Source organism: Gymnodraco acuticeps, unplaced genomic scaffold (genome assembly GCF_902827175.1).
Source record: "Gymnodraco acuticeps unplaced genomic scaffold, fGymAcu1.1, whole genome shotgun sequence".
In the NCBI taxonomy this organism is placed as follows: Eukaryota; Metazoa; Chordata; class Actinopteri; order Perciformes; family Bathydraconidae; genus Gymnodraco; species Gymnodraco acuticeps.
The window spans coordinates 3,051,613-3,070,081 of NW_022990441.1; the positions used below are offsets into that span (position 1 = coordinate 3,051,613).

An 18,469-nucleotide genomic window follows, 5' to 3' on the forward strand; every position below is an offset into this window, starting at 1 on the left:
AATTCTTTGGCTTGTGTACCCATTAGCCAATCACCAACCAAGGTAACACCGGCCACCTTATCACCTGAATCTCCTCCTAGAGCACCATTGTGTTCTTTTTAACCAAATATTTCTCAGAGGGGCGTGGGGGGTAGCTCCTTATTTTCATCTAAAGTAACAGACACAGAATCAGCACTTTTGAAACAGGGCTGAAACAGAGGGGATTATGGGATGCTACAATGGGTGATCTGTTTGGTATTTAGAGCCAAACACTTCAGAGACATGTTTTGTATATATCTGAGACCTATAAGATATTGATGAAAAACAGTATAATAGGGGACCTTTAAGTTGCAAAACAACTGCAAGCCTGCATTACACTTAAACTCAGATATACTGTAAGATATGTGTAAATCCTTGATCATAAACCGTGTTCCTAATCTTTATATGCCAATAACAGTGTTGCACAATTTGATCAGCTACCTCTATACTTGCCCAGTGGGGGACAAATAACTTCGACTGGCTCAGACAACTTCATTGTAATTACTTACTCAGCCACAAATCCACTAAACAGGCTCTCAGGTTTAACAGACTTCGATTTACAATAACTACAAGAAGGTCCTTCAACTGGTGATCTGTCTTCCTGGACTCTTTCTCCATCACTACATAAACAACACTCAGGCTGTGCTGCCAGATGGACAACGATAGCGCTCCATGATCCAGGCCTCCTGGCCAACGGAGCAGGGGAGAGGCTGTGAGAGCATGCGATGAGACGGGATGGCTCATCAACCAACACAGCGAACATGGAAAGAAATTAGACCGGTGGTAACATAGTCACTGGAAAACTATCATGCAAACAGAACAGGCTGGTGAAAGGCCAGGATGCTGTTATGGAGTCATAGTGAAAGCATTGGTTCAATTTGTGAGAAGTTAGAAATTGTAATTAGCGTGACTGATTAGACACAATTTAAAACTAATAAAGCCTTATCTTACTCTTGCTTTATGCCAATTTCATTTTATTCTTTGGAAAAATTAAGGAGATTATTAAAAGACACTAACAACATCTTGTGACATCATCCCAAAAAAAAAACGATTTGGGTAGCAACAGGCATTTCCAATGTGAATATACACAGTAATTGCTGTGTGTATATTGGGTGGGCTAATTCTGATGTCCTCTGCAGACAGTCTAGCTTCCAAGATATTTAACACTTGGAAACTGAGACTTTTTTTTAAGGACACATTAGGGAATTGTGGAGGAAAGAAGAGAGGAAAAGGCCTTCTTTCACATAATTATGTATAGTGTCTGAATAACCAACAGTTAAAGTAACTTGTGGTGTGTGTCTTTGTATGTCTGTGTCCATGTTTTGAACACTGCATTATACGCATTTACAGGCAGATGCTTGCAGTCTCTGAAAGCAGAGGACAGGTCTGAGCTCCAGTAATGAGAAGCACATGTGTTCCAGGAGACTAAACCTCCTCCAAGTTCATCTTCTTTTGGCTAAACACTTCAATCCATCAGTGTCCTTCCTTTCATCAAGCTCTCTAAGCATGTGAGTTATGTAAATGAATATGCATATAATGTGTGTGGTATGTGTATATATAGTATACGGTTTGTTCTCAAGAGTTATTGGTTGTTTCCGTCCTCCTCGCTTCAGCCCTGTCTCTTCTCTGTCCTCCCAATATCCCTTCCATCTTTCCATTGCCATGCATTTCCAAGGACACTCAACGTTAATTTAAACAATGACCTTGATATGTTCCAGAGGGTTTGAAGGTTTTGAAAATAGAAGAACCAGGTGTACTGAAAGGCTGTGCGTTTTAAATTGCATATTGGATTCACATATTATTGTAAGCGATCCAAACAGTGCAGTTGAAATGAGAGGGTAGGGGTGCTATAACAATGTTCTTGATTACCTACAAAAGAGGAATATTTCTAGATACAGCCTTTAAGTGAGCAATCGTTTGTGTTGGCCACAGGCTATACAAACTTCAAATCATTAATTACAGGTATTTGTATAGGTACTCTCTGCAGGCTTGTCTGTAGTCACAGAAGGATCCAAGATTGCAGAACTTGTAGACCTGTTGTGTTATTGACCAATGTAATCTATCATCTTAAAGTATATAGATATTTCCATCTTTAAGCGCAATTTTATCTTGTATCTAATTGCGGGGACTATTTTCCATTACTTTACATTGTTATGATAACTCAGTGGCAGGGAAGAGCCAAAATAAAGGTGAGATAAGTAGTGAGAACAATATAAACTCAGCCTTCAGTTTATTTGTAATACTTATCTAAATATCATGCAGTAAACCCAGCAATAAATCCTACTTTAATGGAAGCAGGCTGTGGTTTGTGGTGCTGCTGAGATGTATTGCATTACAATGTTATGTTGTATGCTCATATTATTAAGCTGACATTGTCAATTTCCGCAAGTGCAAAAATAACATAAACTAGTGCAATAACTTCTACGAATGCCACCTTTTTGTTCGGCGCCTCAGGGAGGCTTTGTTCTGGCTAGCTGATGATACCAACTTCAGGCAAGCTGCAAACAACACACTGCCAGCTAGCCGTCAAATTCATTACTTTAGTCAGACATAATTGACAGACATAATTGTTTTCACACACATCTCCCACAAACTGTATATGGTAGAGTAAAACTACACCGAGAGCAAAAACCTCTTTGTCCGTTATAAACTGCCTTAATATTGTCTGAAAGTGACAAGAGGCTAGCATAAAAAAGCTAATTTTGGCAATCACACCATGAGGACTGGTGAGGAGAGGGTGTCCAACAGCTGTTCATAAAGAGGAAGTTCTTCTTTCCAACTTTCAGTGTATTGTCAAAAGCTGTATGCTGACAGCCTTCACAATTAGTGTGACATTTACAAGATCTTGCATGAGCTGGGCTGCAATTCACTGCAGTCACGCTACTCACATAGCCAGCTGCTGTTCTCCATTACTGGCCAAGCAAGGTGCATATCTGTGGAATGTCCCTGCAAGGCTTCCACATAAGAATGAATGGCAGCTCTCTTAATGTGTGTGTGACTGTGCATCTAAGAGTAGTTGTTTGCATTTGTGTGTCCAGAATCGTGCTTTATATACTAATGGTTAATACAAGGGTCGAAGATTTTCATGAGCTTGTAGCATATCAATTCTTATGGCATGTGTTCTGCAACATAAGCCAAAGACTGACTAACTAATGCAGATAGATTTAACCTGCCATTAAGAGTCTTACCTGCTGCTGTACTGTGGACGTGCATTTGAATAGTAATGGAGATATTACTTGTAAGATATGCAAAAAGTTGTCATATCCAAATTTGGATAGCTTTATATCTGATGGAATGCAATAAGGCCAAAATGAAAAGTAAACGCTATTGGAAAGGGAAATTCACGGATTACAGAACAAAACTACAAAAATAATATATATTACATAATCTATTACAACCCCTTAGGGATTTGAAGCCCTTTGTTACCTTTAAGAAAACCTGAAATGACCCATAGCTCTGTGTTAAGAGATTTGTAATGGAGGGAACACCTAGATCCAAACAGCACTTACTTAAAAAAACACAAGGAACTGCCTTTAACATCCTGTGCCACACACTAGAGGAAGAACTTAAATACATACAAAAGCCAGAGCAATATTTCCCACACAGCTCTGTTGCCACCAGCCAAAACAAACCTCTACCAAATACTTGATATTAGGTCATTTTCATGAAATGGCTCCCCTGTAACTGCTCTTAAGGGCGAAGGTGTGGCACTCCAGAGTCTATAAAACGGTTGCTTGTTTCTTTATCTTTGTCGACACGTAGAGGTAAGCCAAGATAGTATCAGCAATGCTTACGGAAATTCAGCTATGGCTAAACATTGCTCACACAGCAATGCAGTGCAGACTGGGATACAGCAAAGGAAAATATTTACTGTATGATATCGGAGAGAAGGGCCACGGTCAATTTCAACACGGGGGTTTCCAGATATTGTAGGGGTCTAACATTACAATAACATTAATCAGTGCCCTGGCACCATTGTTAGTCAGGCGTTGATGCCCGTTTGCCAATCACCACCCCCTCATGCAGCAGAGGTGTAACATTCCTGGAAATATCTGCATCAACCCACCCTGTCAGGATGCCCCACAGCTGCCAAGCAACTTTGTGATAAGAAAACTTGGTGACAACCCATCAAAAGACTCTGTAGCCCCTTCCCTGAATCCGTGCATGTCTCCCTATTCTATTGGTGTGTGAACTTATTGTGGTTTATACATTAAATAAACATTTTCCACCCCATACAAATACATTTCCTTTCTTTAAAAGTGCAAGTATTGCAAAGGAGTATTCCATTCAACAATCTGTTCACCTTTACGGCTTTATAGCTTTTACCTCATTGAACTTTAATTTAGTGTACTGTAACAACACATGGTTAGGAATACGTTTTCAAATCTAACATATTTATATAAATGAATATAAATGTTTCCATTTTAATACATGCACATACAAAATACAAAGTATATTTTCTATTAAGTTAGACCACAAAACTCAATAAAGAGCAGAAATGTAACTAACCTGGTTTAGGGGGCTTTCCACCTTGTCCTGTTGGGCGAAAACAAGTAAAAACACATGTGAGGCTACGCTTTTGCCCTTTATCAAAACTGTCCATATTCTCATATATTCTTGTGTACAGTATATACCGTGTATGACAATAATCATTTTCTGTTACCAATAATTAAAAACGTGTGTTGATATGATTTAAAAACTCAATTTAAAAGGCCAATTAAGATGTTAAAGGCAAACTATTAGTGACAACAAGTTTTAATTGTCATCTTCTTACCTGCTCCCAGTCCTCCAACGCCCAGGCCACCGTGCCCGACGCCTCCTGGCACCAGACCCCCTGGTCCTACTCCACGGCCCCCACCTCCATAACCTCCGACTGTCAGGGTCAAACACAGTGATTGTGATCATATTGTCATTATTGTTGTCAAAATGCATTGCTATCATCTGCTAATAATGTTCTTGCCTTGTGGTCATGTTGTAATCGTCATTACTTAGGCTTTCCATTTCTAAGATTATGATAACCATTACTCACCCCTAAGCTTGTACAAGTGAAATATGTAACCGGCCACACATTTGCAGACCTCAAACCTCAAAATGTTTTCCAATAAAATGACTCAATAACAGTGGTTGGCTCAACACAAATTGTTTATTGCTACAGCAATGTTCTGAGCATTTAATTCTAAGCTTGTGGTATTGTGACAAGGAAGTGTGTGCATGTGTTACCGCCATGCAGGTCGGACCAGACCGAAGCTGAGTATTGACAAGGGATTTGGTTTTATACAATTATTTCTTCTTGAAGTTCAGTTCTTCCTGCAGTAATGGCTTTAGTACTCCTGGCTATACAACATGCAGAGAAACTTAGTAATGTAAGTAATACAGATTTCTAAATATTTGACAATATAATTCCCTACTAATAAACAGTGTTCCCTTTTTATATCCAAGCAGGGAAACAGAAGTGCACCAGTGCACGATAAACCAGATACGATTCTTATACAGGAGATGGGGGAAAGGATCATAAATCGAATGTCTCTTCTACTCACCTGCAGCTTTTGCTGGTTTATAGCCCGCAGGGACTCCTCCAGCAGACCCTTGTAAAATAATAATCATACAAAGTATATAGTTATGGTATGCGTACATGTAGTGATGTAATGTACAGTTTTTTGGCTAAGCAATTTAATATTACACCATCCGAAGTCTTACTTTGTTACAGGACACCCTGATTGAGCGTATTGTAGCGTCTTGTGGCATTGTCTGCATTTGTTTCTTTACTATGAGAGTGCAAAGCTCCATACAGCTTGTAGGAGCTTTACAATTATATTTATTTAAACTTATCCATAATACATACTGCAATGAATAAAGTGAGTTATTTGCAACTGTAGGAAGTATTACTGTTGCATGATCCTAAAGGCGTGAAATTTATTTTAAAAAACGTGTTAATTATTTTATCTTTTGAGTAAAACAATGAATTACTACATCACTCAGATATTTGTTATACCGATCTGTGTTAACTTTCAGTAAAACCTCTGGTCTTAACTGGTATACTTTAACTGTTCTACGTCTGCTAAACACCAACAGACTTTGTTTGTCGCTGTGTTGTGGATTATTCTCTTTAAACTGTCCAGGCAGTCAGCAGAGGCTCTGTTACCTGGAAAGAATCCAGTTCCATGTCCGGCGCCTCCTGGTCCAATCCCAGTACCAGGTGGTACATACACACCTGAAACATACAAGAGAGAATGCATAGGTCATCCTCTATCAACAACACGCATGACACCATCTAAGCCGTCCATGTCTTTTTGATTATTATTTTATTGCAATGAACAGCATTTCTGAACAATGACCCCCCTTTTATTAGATAAACATTCTCTAACACTTCCATCATCTCTGACACCAAAACGGAAATCTGTCTTGGCATAAACATGTGCCCAAGGGCAGGTCAGGTGATGGGCAGCATATTGAAATGTGAACACAGCAGTTCCAGCCAAAGTGAAAGCAAAGAAACTAAACGTTATAGGTTTGATCATGAGAACGTTCTAATTGTATTCCTACTGATGAGGTATTGCAGTTGGAAAGCTGCTGCAGTACTGTGGACACCCGCCACCCCCACCTGCATCCCCTAACCTCATTTCATGACAGATTTCTGGAATCAACCCATGCAGAGAAACCCCTGAGAGAGTCGTTCTGGATCCCAGACATGGTGGCCTCATGTGTGCAAGAAACAGCAATGAAATAAAAATAACGGGACGATTAAAAATTCCCTCTAGTTGTTATGGGATGACTAAAAGCTAAGCCCTACGAGACTGGTGAGCTGAGGCCAGAAATATCAATTTATTTGAGGGAAAAACCTGGTTCATATCAATAAAAACAAAACGCAGAGGAGAGAACAGGGCTACAGGATCACTATGATTACGTTTAATGGCAATTGCATGCGGTGGGAGGCCAATTAATTTAAACCACATGTCAAAGGCGATAATATTTTATTAGCAAATACTGTGTGAACACTGAGCTTTGTTCTGCCCACTGAGTGTAGACACTGGGGGGAAAACATTACCAGTTTGTCACCTAAGGAGGCAAATGTTGGGAATTAGGTGTGCCTATTACTCAAATGCACTGAAAAATGCTTTAACCTTTTAACTAACAAGCTGTGACATATTTAATTGGTTTGTGCTATTGTACTTCAGCGCTGATTGATGAAACAAACTCATGATATGCATTATCCAGCAGGAAACTCCAAAAATCAACTGTTGGAAGGGTTGTAAAGAGATTTAATCATATACCCGATGCTAAGAACCATCAGGTGTGGAATGACTAGCAAAGAAATTGAGCAAGAGTTTGTCTTTTTGGATAGACAATCTGCAACTACACTGCAGATTCTGAAAGCCAACAAGGGTTTTAGAGTATGGTCATGAGAAATGTAGGCGAATATTCCATAATTTAAGTTTTTTCGTGCAGCAGTATACGTTATGGCGGCAGCTGTGGCTTTGGACACAAAATTATTCCATGAATGAACGAATGGACAGATGAGAGGAAAGTGTACTAATGTATCCAGGTCTGGGACATGGACGATGGCAGAACTAATCAGTTTTCCTGGGATCTGGCCTTGTAAAACTGAGGACTTACTGCAGAGAAGGTACAATCCTACAGGCTCAAATAAAAATGAGGGAAACATAAGAAAGTCCAGGGTTATGTACTTGATCATCAAATGGCTAAGTCACTGCAAGTAATGTGTATGCATGTACTTGTGTCTCTGTCAGTGTGTCCATGCCATTGGCTTCAGATCTCAGGTGCAGGCAGCACATGCCTGGGATTGAGTGATTGTTGGAATTGAGCTCTTCATTTAACAATCAAAAAGAGGATTTCCTGTCTGGACACAGCAAGCGGGGCAAAGGGAGAATGTCTGCTCCAGTTTTCCTTTCACTCAATTCCATCATGTTACAATACAAATGCTAGAGAGCATCAGGTTCACTGCGATTGTGCAGTCATGTAGTCACACACCGACCTTTGTCAGGTGACCTTCCCTACATTAATACAAAAAGAAAAGTAATTTTCCTTAATTATTATCATCATCATCACCACGTGCTTACGCATCTTGTGAACTCCGCCAGGTCGTGAGAATGTGCTGGAATGTGTGTGATGGACAATATTGACTTGCAGAGCTCAAGGGAATAGATGAGGCAAAACGAATTGTACAGTCGACAGTCAAGAGTTCACTCTAACTGTTTGTTATATGATTAATGGTGGTTAATAAAAAATCCTTGGAAAGAAGATTTGAAATGATTACCAGGTGGTGAGTTTTTTTAATAGGGATCGTGCTGAAACAATGGCTTAACTATTGAAAGATAAGAATGTCAAATATAGCCGAATGTGTTAAGCCAAGCAAACTAGAGGATGACAAGTTAGAAGTCATCTCTGACAACTATGTTATGAGGCGATGGTGATGTTATTCCATTTACAAGAATCCTGACAGTGATTTAAATCTATCTTTACTCCATTTTGCATTTGAATCTGCCCAAACTTAAGGCTCAAAGTCGACAGTGAATCAGTAAATTAGAAATACAGCCAGTTAAGCAAAATGGAGATAAGTAAAATTGAAAGATTGGGAGAAAAATGATTGAGATAATTGTACACATTATTATTATCAAAACAGTCTATGAAACTGGTGGATGATTTTTTTGGCGGCAGTTAGGTTGCTCAATGTTCAGCCCATGATGATGTCGTAGAGATTTCTAACATTTCCAAGAACCCCAGTAGTATGTACTGTATAAGAGCAATATGGTTTTGTAACAACAAAGAAGTTTACGGTAACTTTTTCGTTTATAAGGGAAAATCCTGTCAAGACTTGACACTTTCACATGGTTATTAAATCCAAAATCCAAAAAAAGCAGTGCAATTGCTGAGAAATTTCAAAATCAGATTTAGGTTTCTAGAGGATTTAAATGTGTATTTATACAACACAAAAATGACAGTGAGCAGATCAAGGGCTTAGCCTTAGAAGAAAATCATTAACGTAACCAACATATGCATATGTGGTGGTTTTGGTCTCTCCAATTACCTTGTTTAGAATTTTGATAAAATGACGTAATCCACCAGACATAAGCAAGCAGGTAGAAAGAACTGTTTCCAGCACATTTTTGGTTTAGTTTGGCATCATGTCCTGTTCTGTACGCTGGCCTAGAAAGTATGAATTGACATGTTTATCAAGTATTTTCAATATCAATGCAGGCAATGGAGCCCACAGAAAGTGATAGATGAATATTATCCAGTCTAAGTTGAAAAAGTAACACTACGCTGAGATGGTCTAATAACAGTTTTTTTTACATACAAATTTAATTTAATTTATGAGTTGATGGAACATTTTCAAGGTGCTATGAGTAAAAACACCAACACTAATGCTAAATACGACAATCCCCAAATGTTTCCAAAGATTTATGGGACCATACCATTTATGATCACAGAGCTGCACTCTAAATTGTTTGGGAAGTCCTTCAGAGAAAAACCCTGTAATGTGTTTATATCAACACTGACCACCTGACATCAATTCCGATGAAATTCAAATAAAATGTTGGCAAACTAGAAAACTGTTTGCTGTGTTTTGAAATATCCAAAACCACTGTCCCAGAAGAGAAGGTTTGGTCTCTTGGTCTATGGAAAGCTCTCATACTGAAACCCAGAGCAACAGAGCAGTGAAGCAAACACTGTGGTTGTTGGCACTTTCAAATCTCCTGTTATCAGACATGTGACAGCTGGCCCACTATCAGTCAGCCCTTGTCTATTTTCCACAGCATGTTGTAGGCAAGAGAAAGAGAGCGGAGAGCTTCAAAACATTTAAATAAATTGGTCCATCTTTTTCTGGTAACAGACCTCAACCTAACTCCACCGTCGCTTTCTTCAAGGCCAAACCTTGACAGTGAAACTACCCTGAAGTAGAACATTGGTGTGAGGTATGGCAGGTATATACCAGCAAACAAATTCACAGCCCATTATCGGCCATATTTGAACCCCTAAGAAGATCTGATTCTCATCCTGTTCTTATTGAATGTGGCTTTTGAGTGTCTGAAGTATCGTCTACCAACTGGCAGAACATCGTTACATAATTAGATAAGATGTGCCTTTTAAAACAACAAATTGAGTCTGTAACAGATGTGGACTTTCTGTTTAGGTATTTCATAACTGGACTTTGTGAAAAGATAAGCAGTGATTGAACACAATCATTAGCCTCGTCTATTATTGTGTCAGATGTGATAAATTAGATACAAATTACAGTGTGCCTTCTCTCCTTTCCCTCTATCTGAAGCTTTTAAACCAAAAAAGATCTGACGCAATATCTGCTAATAGCAGCAAAATGACTGAGTAGTAGTAACTGCTGAAATAGTCATAAAGTTTAGGTTTCCAAAAATGAAATTGCACTTAGGAATGTAATGTTGAGGCGCAACATCTGAAATATGAGAAGGAACATGAATGAGAGAAGGAATCATAAATAAAATGTTTGAGCAAGATATTGACTGTTCAACTTTTATACTGGCAATGAGAAAATAAGTTTACAAAGTTGGACAGGGAAAGCATAAAATATTAGATTTATGTGAATGAGAAATTCAGGACCATCCTGTCGAGTCTGCAGTGAATTTATAAAGAGTATGTGGGAACTGGACATGTTCTCCAGTAGTTTTGTTACTAAAACCCAACAAATACTTTCAAAATGCTGTTTTGTTTGGTTTAGCCCAATGTATTGATGCCAAAGGCCTAAAGCTGCCATATTTACTCCCACCCTCTTTCACAAAAAGAAATCCCACTAAAACTAATATAACACAGCATAGAATATTTTCATGCCCGAGGATTTGATTATATTGACGTAATGTGTTTAGTCAGATTGATTTTATTACCATTTTCTCTCATCAGTTTATCATCAGTTCTGGCTTTGAATTGAAAAAACGTTTCTTTAATACTAATGTTGTGCTCATGTTGTCATATTGTTTGTAAACCTATAATATCTTGGAAATCAGTAGGCAGTGGGGGGTCAAGAGGAAAACATTGTGACAGAAGCCCTTTCAGTGTGCTGGCCCAGAGAGAGCTCACAGCCCGGTGAGGTCTGCCTGCAGAGTGGCTGGAATGAATCATCGGAGTTAATGTGCTTCTAACATCTGACTGGGAGATGCTAGGACTGAACTTCTTCCACAACCAGAGTAAGAGTTAGAACTTAACAAAGTATTAACTGTTTCTAGCTATAACGAGGACTCAATACTATGTGATTACCCTTACAGAAAATGTACACATGCTGTACAGTATAATATCTACGTATGTTGGCATTCAATCAACTGATTTGTGATTCAACTGAGCCATCCATTTATGATGGAATTGGCATCATACAGTCCATGAGGTTTACAAATGTATGACTACAGACAGTAACAATGTTGAGTATAGTGCAAGAGACAACCTCAGTGTACTTTAAACCTAAACATTTGTATTGGTCAGCAGGGGGCAACTCCAATGGTCTGTTGTGTAGAAGTCAATTAAAAAATGATCACACTTCTCAGTTGATTTATTACCTCAGTCCACAAACTCATGGACATTGTCATAGCGACTACGTCCACTTCTTGTATACACTGTATGGTGCATGGAGTTGACCCATTAAAAGTACAGTCAGTTGAATAACATGTCTTTTAAAAACAACCCAGACATACAGTTGGATTCTTAAACTGCACTTTGTAGTTACAGTTAGTAATGGCTTAGCTAGGAGCTTTGAAAAAGAAAATGTGTTCAGTGCCAGCCAACAAGCTTAAATGTAAAATGCACACCGAGGATTGAATTGTCCAATCCCTTAACACTTTCCCAGAATGTGTGCAAGACTAAAAAACAAAGATATCGAATAACAGTTCTTTCACAATCGCAAACCTTAAACAGTCAGTCCTTGTAACCAAAAGGCTCCTTCCCAAAATGTTACTGAATGAGGTCACCTCACTACAAATTGCACAAAACCCCTCGACATCATCAAATGAAAATGCCTTTGTGGGTCCAACATTAAGGAAGTTGAAGAAATTGAACAAAAAAACTCAACTCAAGAAAAACCTTCAAGGCTTCTCAGGCAGGTCTATTTCTTTAATTACAGAGTGAAGTTGTTGGGAACTGGAATGCCCACTTTATGTGTCTCACGTTAATCCAGTATGCTATGGTTTGCACTGAACTTTGCCAGAAGAGGGATTAAAACCAGAGAGTTGTTCGTTACACAATACAAATAAAGGCACCACTTGCTTGAGGATTCAACACTATCAGTTTGGGTATCTACCAGCAAAGCCGGAGTAAAGCTGCAATTTATCACAAGTGTTTTATGACAACATAGTCATGCCATCCAATCTGCACTGTTTTCATTTAACTTCACCAACAGCCAGGCAGGTGTCAAGTATTAATATTGAATTCCTACAATGTCTCAGGGCTTAACTTGACCAATGCCAAATGAGGCAAACTGGCTTTCACCAGGACTAAAGAAAACATCCCACAACCTTTAAGACTGCAACAAAAGAAGAGGAGCTATTTCCCCTTATTCATCTTTCACTGGCCTGTCAGAATTAACTTAATCAATGACTTTGGCTCAAGTCCACCAGTTGGTTGTTGCCAAGTTAATACCTGTAAAACAGGATACTTGGTACTTGGGAGTTTTTAAAGCAAAAGAAAGTAATAAACATTGGTATCCTTTCACAAAAATTTGCAAATACTGTATGAGATTATCAGTCTTCCTTTTATTAAAGGTGGGGTAGGTAAGTTTGAGAAACCGGCTTCAGATACACTTTTTGTTATATTCCATGGAATGCTCTTAACATCCCGATAGCAATGAATATCTGAAGTGCTTTGACAAAAAATCCATTAAAAAATTTCATCTGTGGAAGCCGTAATACTGTAAAAAGTACAACCAATCCGTTTAGCCGGCCCGGCTAAACGGATTGGATTGCCGCCTTGTCTTGTGGATTGCCGCCTTGTCTGTCAGCCTTCCATCTCGTGCACGCACAAATGTATCTCGTGCCGTCATTGGGCGTGCATTGCAGCAGTACTTCAATGACTCGCTAGCAACAGGCGGCCACTTTCACCAGTCTGCTGACGTCATGTGCGCGTTCATGTGTGTTGGAGGAGGTGCTCTGTAAGGAAGGGGCGGATTCTTTTCGGCTGTGTACTTTCAAATTTTAGTGCACTCGAGCCGGTTTCTGAAACTTACCTACCCCACCTTTAAGTTAGTGGCAAAGGCAAACAAACTTGAATACATTCCTAAGTTGAGAAATCTATTCCAAGAATGTTATCAACTATCTGTCTGGGTTTGATTAAGTTATCAAATGCAGCAATAAAAAAATAGAGGTCAAAATAACATGCAACTTAACTGTACCCATGTGACAAATGTTTGTTTGTAAATTTTAAGCGTAGTCTGCCTACTCCATTATACTAGGAAGTTCCAGCAAAAGTAACTAAAGTACCTGTACAGCGTTATAGGTTACCATGACAGACGGCATATTTATTAACATACTCCTTTCCAGATGTTTCCTCTAGAACCATAACTCTTATACCCTTGTTGATAGAAAAGCTTTGCACTACACTATATTTCAAGGGTTGAATATCGCAGGTATGAGAGGTGTTTTCTGTGCATAGGCATTAAATAACCGGATTGGGTGTTAATAGGGTTTATGTTACTCACAGATAATTGACCCTTGCACCATGCAGAGAGCATTCTTCCCCTCAAGATAGAGTGCGCAGTTACAGATGGAACGAGTTTGAGCGCCACAGAAAGGTTTGGTTTAGACAGATTCAACAATCACTTGAGATCAAAGTGCTGTAAAGCCAATATTGATATATGTTGGCTCCTTTACCTACCACATCATTTTCTTCAGTTCACCTCAAAATCTCAACTGAAATGTGTCTGGCACAAAGAAGAAAGGATGAAAGTGCTATGAGGCAGAGAAGATGTGCAAAATACATTTTTAGATACAATCTATGACCTGATCAAAGCAGACTTGGTGAACTTTGTCAATGTGACCAAATTAGAGGAGGCCAATAAAGTAGCTAGGCAAGAATGACACTTTATATGGACAGAATATGTCATCTTTCTTTCATCTTACAAGCTAAACATAATGCATCTAAAAGGAAGATAAGTAACATAAACAGCTATGATCTTTAATCAAATAAATACAATTTAAAAAAAATGGACTCTAGAATAGCCAGCCCCAGGTGCTAAACATGTTGCCCAGATTGAGGCAGAATAACCAAGAGAATCTAAGTAAAAGCGCAGGCCAGAAACCTAATCAAAGCAATGCAGAAAGGGGAGAAACAGCAAAATCATGGGTCGAATGAGAGGGAAAGGAAACGCATGCTCACAATCTCTCTGTGTGTCTGAAACAGATATGCTGTACCTTTAAACTGCACTTGATGCTGGGCGCTCAAACCTGCAAGTTTCTGCTTCACTTATTCTAGACAGAACAGTCCTCTAACTTCAGGAGAAGACCTGACACACACATGCACTGTGTCCACTGGGACTTTTGGCAAAAAGAGGGACCAACTGGGTAACCTTCTCTTCCTGACACGTTATAGGACATGGTCTCCAGCCATGTAAACATATACTGTGTGTGTGTGTGTGTGTGTGTGTGTGTGTGTGTGTGTGTGTGTGTGTGTGTGTGAGTGTGTGTGTGTGTGTGTGTGTGTGTGTGTGTGTGTGTGTGTGTTGTGTGTGTGTGTGTGTGGTGTGTGTGTGTGTGTGTGTGTGTGTGTGTGTGTGTGTGTGTGTGTGTGTGTGTGTGTGTGTGTGTGGCTGTGTGTGTGTGTGTGTGGGGGTGGAACGCAACTTAACCGTCTTAAGAACACAGAAAAAAAAGAGAGACACAGAAATGTACGAACAATTATGATGCAGGGTTGGTTCTTATTATTCAAGCTGGAGTGATAAAGGTTTTACTGTCAGTGAGAGTAATTACCGTACAGAAATATCTGGTCAAATTCTGGACAGTGCTGAATCTCTACATTTGCAGGAACAGACATAACAAATATGATGCAAAGAAAAAAATATCTACGTTCCATCCCATCATCAGGGACCCTAACCCTAACAATGATGATGGGATGGAACAACACATTTCAGGAATTTAGAAATGTGCAGAAGATAGAGAAGACTAGACAATATTTAATTTCAAAGATTAAAAAAATCAAAGTTAGCCCTACAAATATTTCTTATTTGATATACCTTTAAACTACATTACACTGCAACAGATAAATAATACATGGTGTATATATAAATATGTGTACCTACTGTACAAAGCAAAACTTTGAGGAGGCACACAATCAAATTGCACCTGTTCTAAGCCTGTGATTGATGCAGTCCAATAAATGTCTCAGTTCACCTGCAGCACACACTTACCTCTTTGAAGAGAGGGATGAATCAGTGCTAAGAGGAAGAGTCCACAGAAGAGCAACAGAATGTTTCTGTTAGCCATCTCGCTGGAAAATGCACCACCCCTCTCCCGATCAGCTGGTTTTATTCTCTTCAAACTAATTACCACAAGCCCCCATAAGAGTAGGGAAAAGGTGAAAAAAAGGAAAAGATATGAGACTCTACGTAATTAAGAGTTCAATGGATCACTTTGCTTTTTTTCTCCTCTATGTCTGGTGTTGCTGTTTTATTCTGGTCACTCCTGCCAACAGTACAGACGCTGCTGCCAGCAAGGAAAGAGAGAGAAAGGGGAAGACACACACACACACACACACACACACACACACACACACACACACACACACACACACACACACACACACACACACACACACACACACACACAGATTAGGGAGAGAGACAGAGACACCCCCCCCCCTCTCATCCAGAAGGAATTGAACTGTCTGCCAAACATTTGCATGGATATTGAGCATACTTATCTGTGAGAGTCAAAAGAGAGACAGAAGAAGAGCAAACCAAATACCATAATAATTATCTTTCCTCATTGGCTCTAATGTTCACCCGGTTGGTTCTTAAAACAAGCAGTACAACATGTTTCTGCTGTTGCTCTTAAGCAAGTGATCCAGAAAGCATAACAGCAGAGGGAAAAGAACACAGCAACTATCAGCATGCATCTATAAATTATCAGAACAAGACATTACAAACTCACTCGCTGCAGGAATGATCTGGAAACAGCAGTGCACTGTGCCTGGCAGTCCATGTGGAGAAGTCAGTCACAGTGGTAAGCAACGAAAAAAGAAAACTGTCTGCATCCCACATAGAAGACAAGGAAAAAAGAACCTGAGAAACATCAGCCTGCTAGCCTGTGCAGTCTCACAGCAGGTTAATCAGGATAATTATCAATGTCAGTCCTGTAACAGATATCATAAGTAGAGGGAGGACCAACATTAGTCCACTCTCAACTTTAGAGAGCTTTAGTTACTAAAATTGTACTTTTTGTTGCGAAACAGAGGACTTGACCCCTGGAGCGTCAATCATCTTACTATACAGTATCTCAACAACCAGTCTTACTATGTACTTTTAAAAGTAACTTCAAAGAGATAGATCACATAATTGCACACATGGATTACATATTTATTCTGCGGTCTTCGAAAGTCAGAGGTCAACATATTGAGAAGAATCAATCACAGCAGGATTCTCCTCTCTTCTGATACCACCTGTACATGCAGGGTCATCATTATCATCACACTAACACAGGCTATCGGACCTTTATCTCTACAACAATTTTGACAGCATGATCTAGCTTTGGGAAATGCATGTTTATGAATTGGGAAAGAACGGTTGGTAAAAGAAGACGACTGCCCCAAAAAGGTTTTACAGCTTCATAATATCAACAAATCACTTTAAAACATCTTTGCTGAGTGATTAAGTGTTTCACAGATCTTGTGTCCACAGCAGAATTGAACTGGAGTTCGATCCAGAACAGGAAATATCCTCTCCAGGCACCTGTGTGCAGATTCATCTTGGCTTTACATTTAGCCATTACTTAAAAAACACCTCACTGCTGACAAGGCTGTCGTTGTCCAATTTTTTTTTTGTTCTGCCCCAGGACACATTTTTGGGATTTCAAGTAGAAGAGGTTGAGCAGAGGTACTTATTACTAGCGAGAGCTGCAGCCAAAGTCATTACTCTCTCAGACACACACCTGACAGACTGGGCTGTTGCATTCATGCTAATGGGTTCAGCTTTCCAAGAAACACAGTATCCTTCATAGTAGTGAAGTCCACCATTAGTGTTCTAATTCCCTCATGCTGATTTCCTTTAGGTTTGGTTAGGGGTCCTTAAAATATCAGATGTTAAATATTGTTTGTTTGGACTGAGGGGAAAGCATAATTTCCCTTAAATCATAAAGTAGAGTACGGCTACGGGACACATATTTTTACTCAAGTAGAATTATAATTAATATTGACCCATCTCCTAATTTCTGGGGAATAATGCAAATCTGTTTAAATTGTATCTCACATTTACCCATTTCTCTTTACATGTTGTGTAAAAACACATTTTGAATAATTTCACAATCCTTTAAACTGAACAAGTCATTTGGAAGAAATCTCACTGTTATAACATATATATTTAGATACTGCCAAAAACAAAGCCAAGCATTATTTATGGGAGCTAAATGAATGAAGATTAATGACATTAAATGATGGATGGTACAAGGACAGATTAAGAAGAGTATGTGACCTTGATGTTAGACGCCGGCCTGATTAATTACTGGGCCAACAAGTAAATATAATGAGCTGCCGGACTTGGTTATTAACTTAACATAACAGGTTTGTAAATAAGCGCCCTAACTCTTTATTCAAAGCCAATTGCAATGAATAACTGCTAACAATCTTCTCATTATCATACATAGTGGAATATCGATTTCAACAAGTCAAACATCTGTTTTTCAACAAACTCATCAGATGCATGACAAAAAACACACTGAATGGAGTCCAACAAATCTATTAGTCAATAAGATTAAACATTTGAACTGCACTCAGCTCTTATGATTACAATAAATCATTACTTACAGTCCAAACATCAGGAGGACACTGACCTAATGCTGTATCCAGCATGGTGCTATTCTTTCATCGTTTGATTTAAGACCAAAGGCCCCAGCTGACTAGTCTGTTTGGGAAGCAAAAGTGTACTCTGGACGAGAGGAGTGTTTTTCTCCATTTATTTGAAAGTCTACATTTCTATTTTAGCTCATGTCTGGTACTCCTTGGCGTGTGTTTTTGCCAAAAAAGTTGAGGCTGAACATGGACTTTGGTGAGACATGGAGAGGGGTCCCACAGTACTTACTGTTATATATTAAACTATACACTGTAGTTTCCTTATAACACTTTAGGTTGCTGTAAAGGCCTTCATTATTGATAAGTAGAATGAAAAAAGGACGCTTTTTTCCCATCCACACAAAATACTTATTTTTATTAAATACTTTATGTAAAAACTGCTTACAATTGGTAAGCCAAGAGAACTCATCCATCTGACAGGTATTGC

The 18,469-nt window shown here is 39.1% G+C and overlaps 1 protein-coding gene across 1 annotated transcript in view; it reads right to left on the reverse strand.

The window, feature by feature from the left end:
- The window catches only part of elna (elastin a), a 48,702-nt gene extending 33,063 nt beyond the window's left edge, over window positions 1–15,639 (reverse strand). Inside the window, exons 1-5 of the mRNA XM_034225575.1 lie at window positions 15,389–15,639; window positions 6,161–6,229; window positions 5,556–5,603; window positions 4,793–4,891; window positions 4,528–4,554 (exon numbers count right to left, since the gene is read on the reverse strand). Of these exons, the coding sequence (XP_034081466.1) occupies window positions 4,528–4,554; window positions 4,793–4,891; window positions 5,556–5,603; window positions 6,161–6,229; window positions 15,389–15,464 (319 nt within the window). The 5' untranslated portion in view covers window positions 15,465–15,639. The remainder of the gene's footprint in view (window positions 1–4,527; window positions 4,555–4,792; window positions 4,892–5,555; window positions 5,604–6,160; window positions 6,230–15,388) is intronic.
- Between the last annotated feature and the right edge of the window lie 2,830 nt (window positions 15,640–18,469).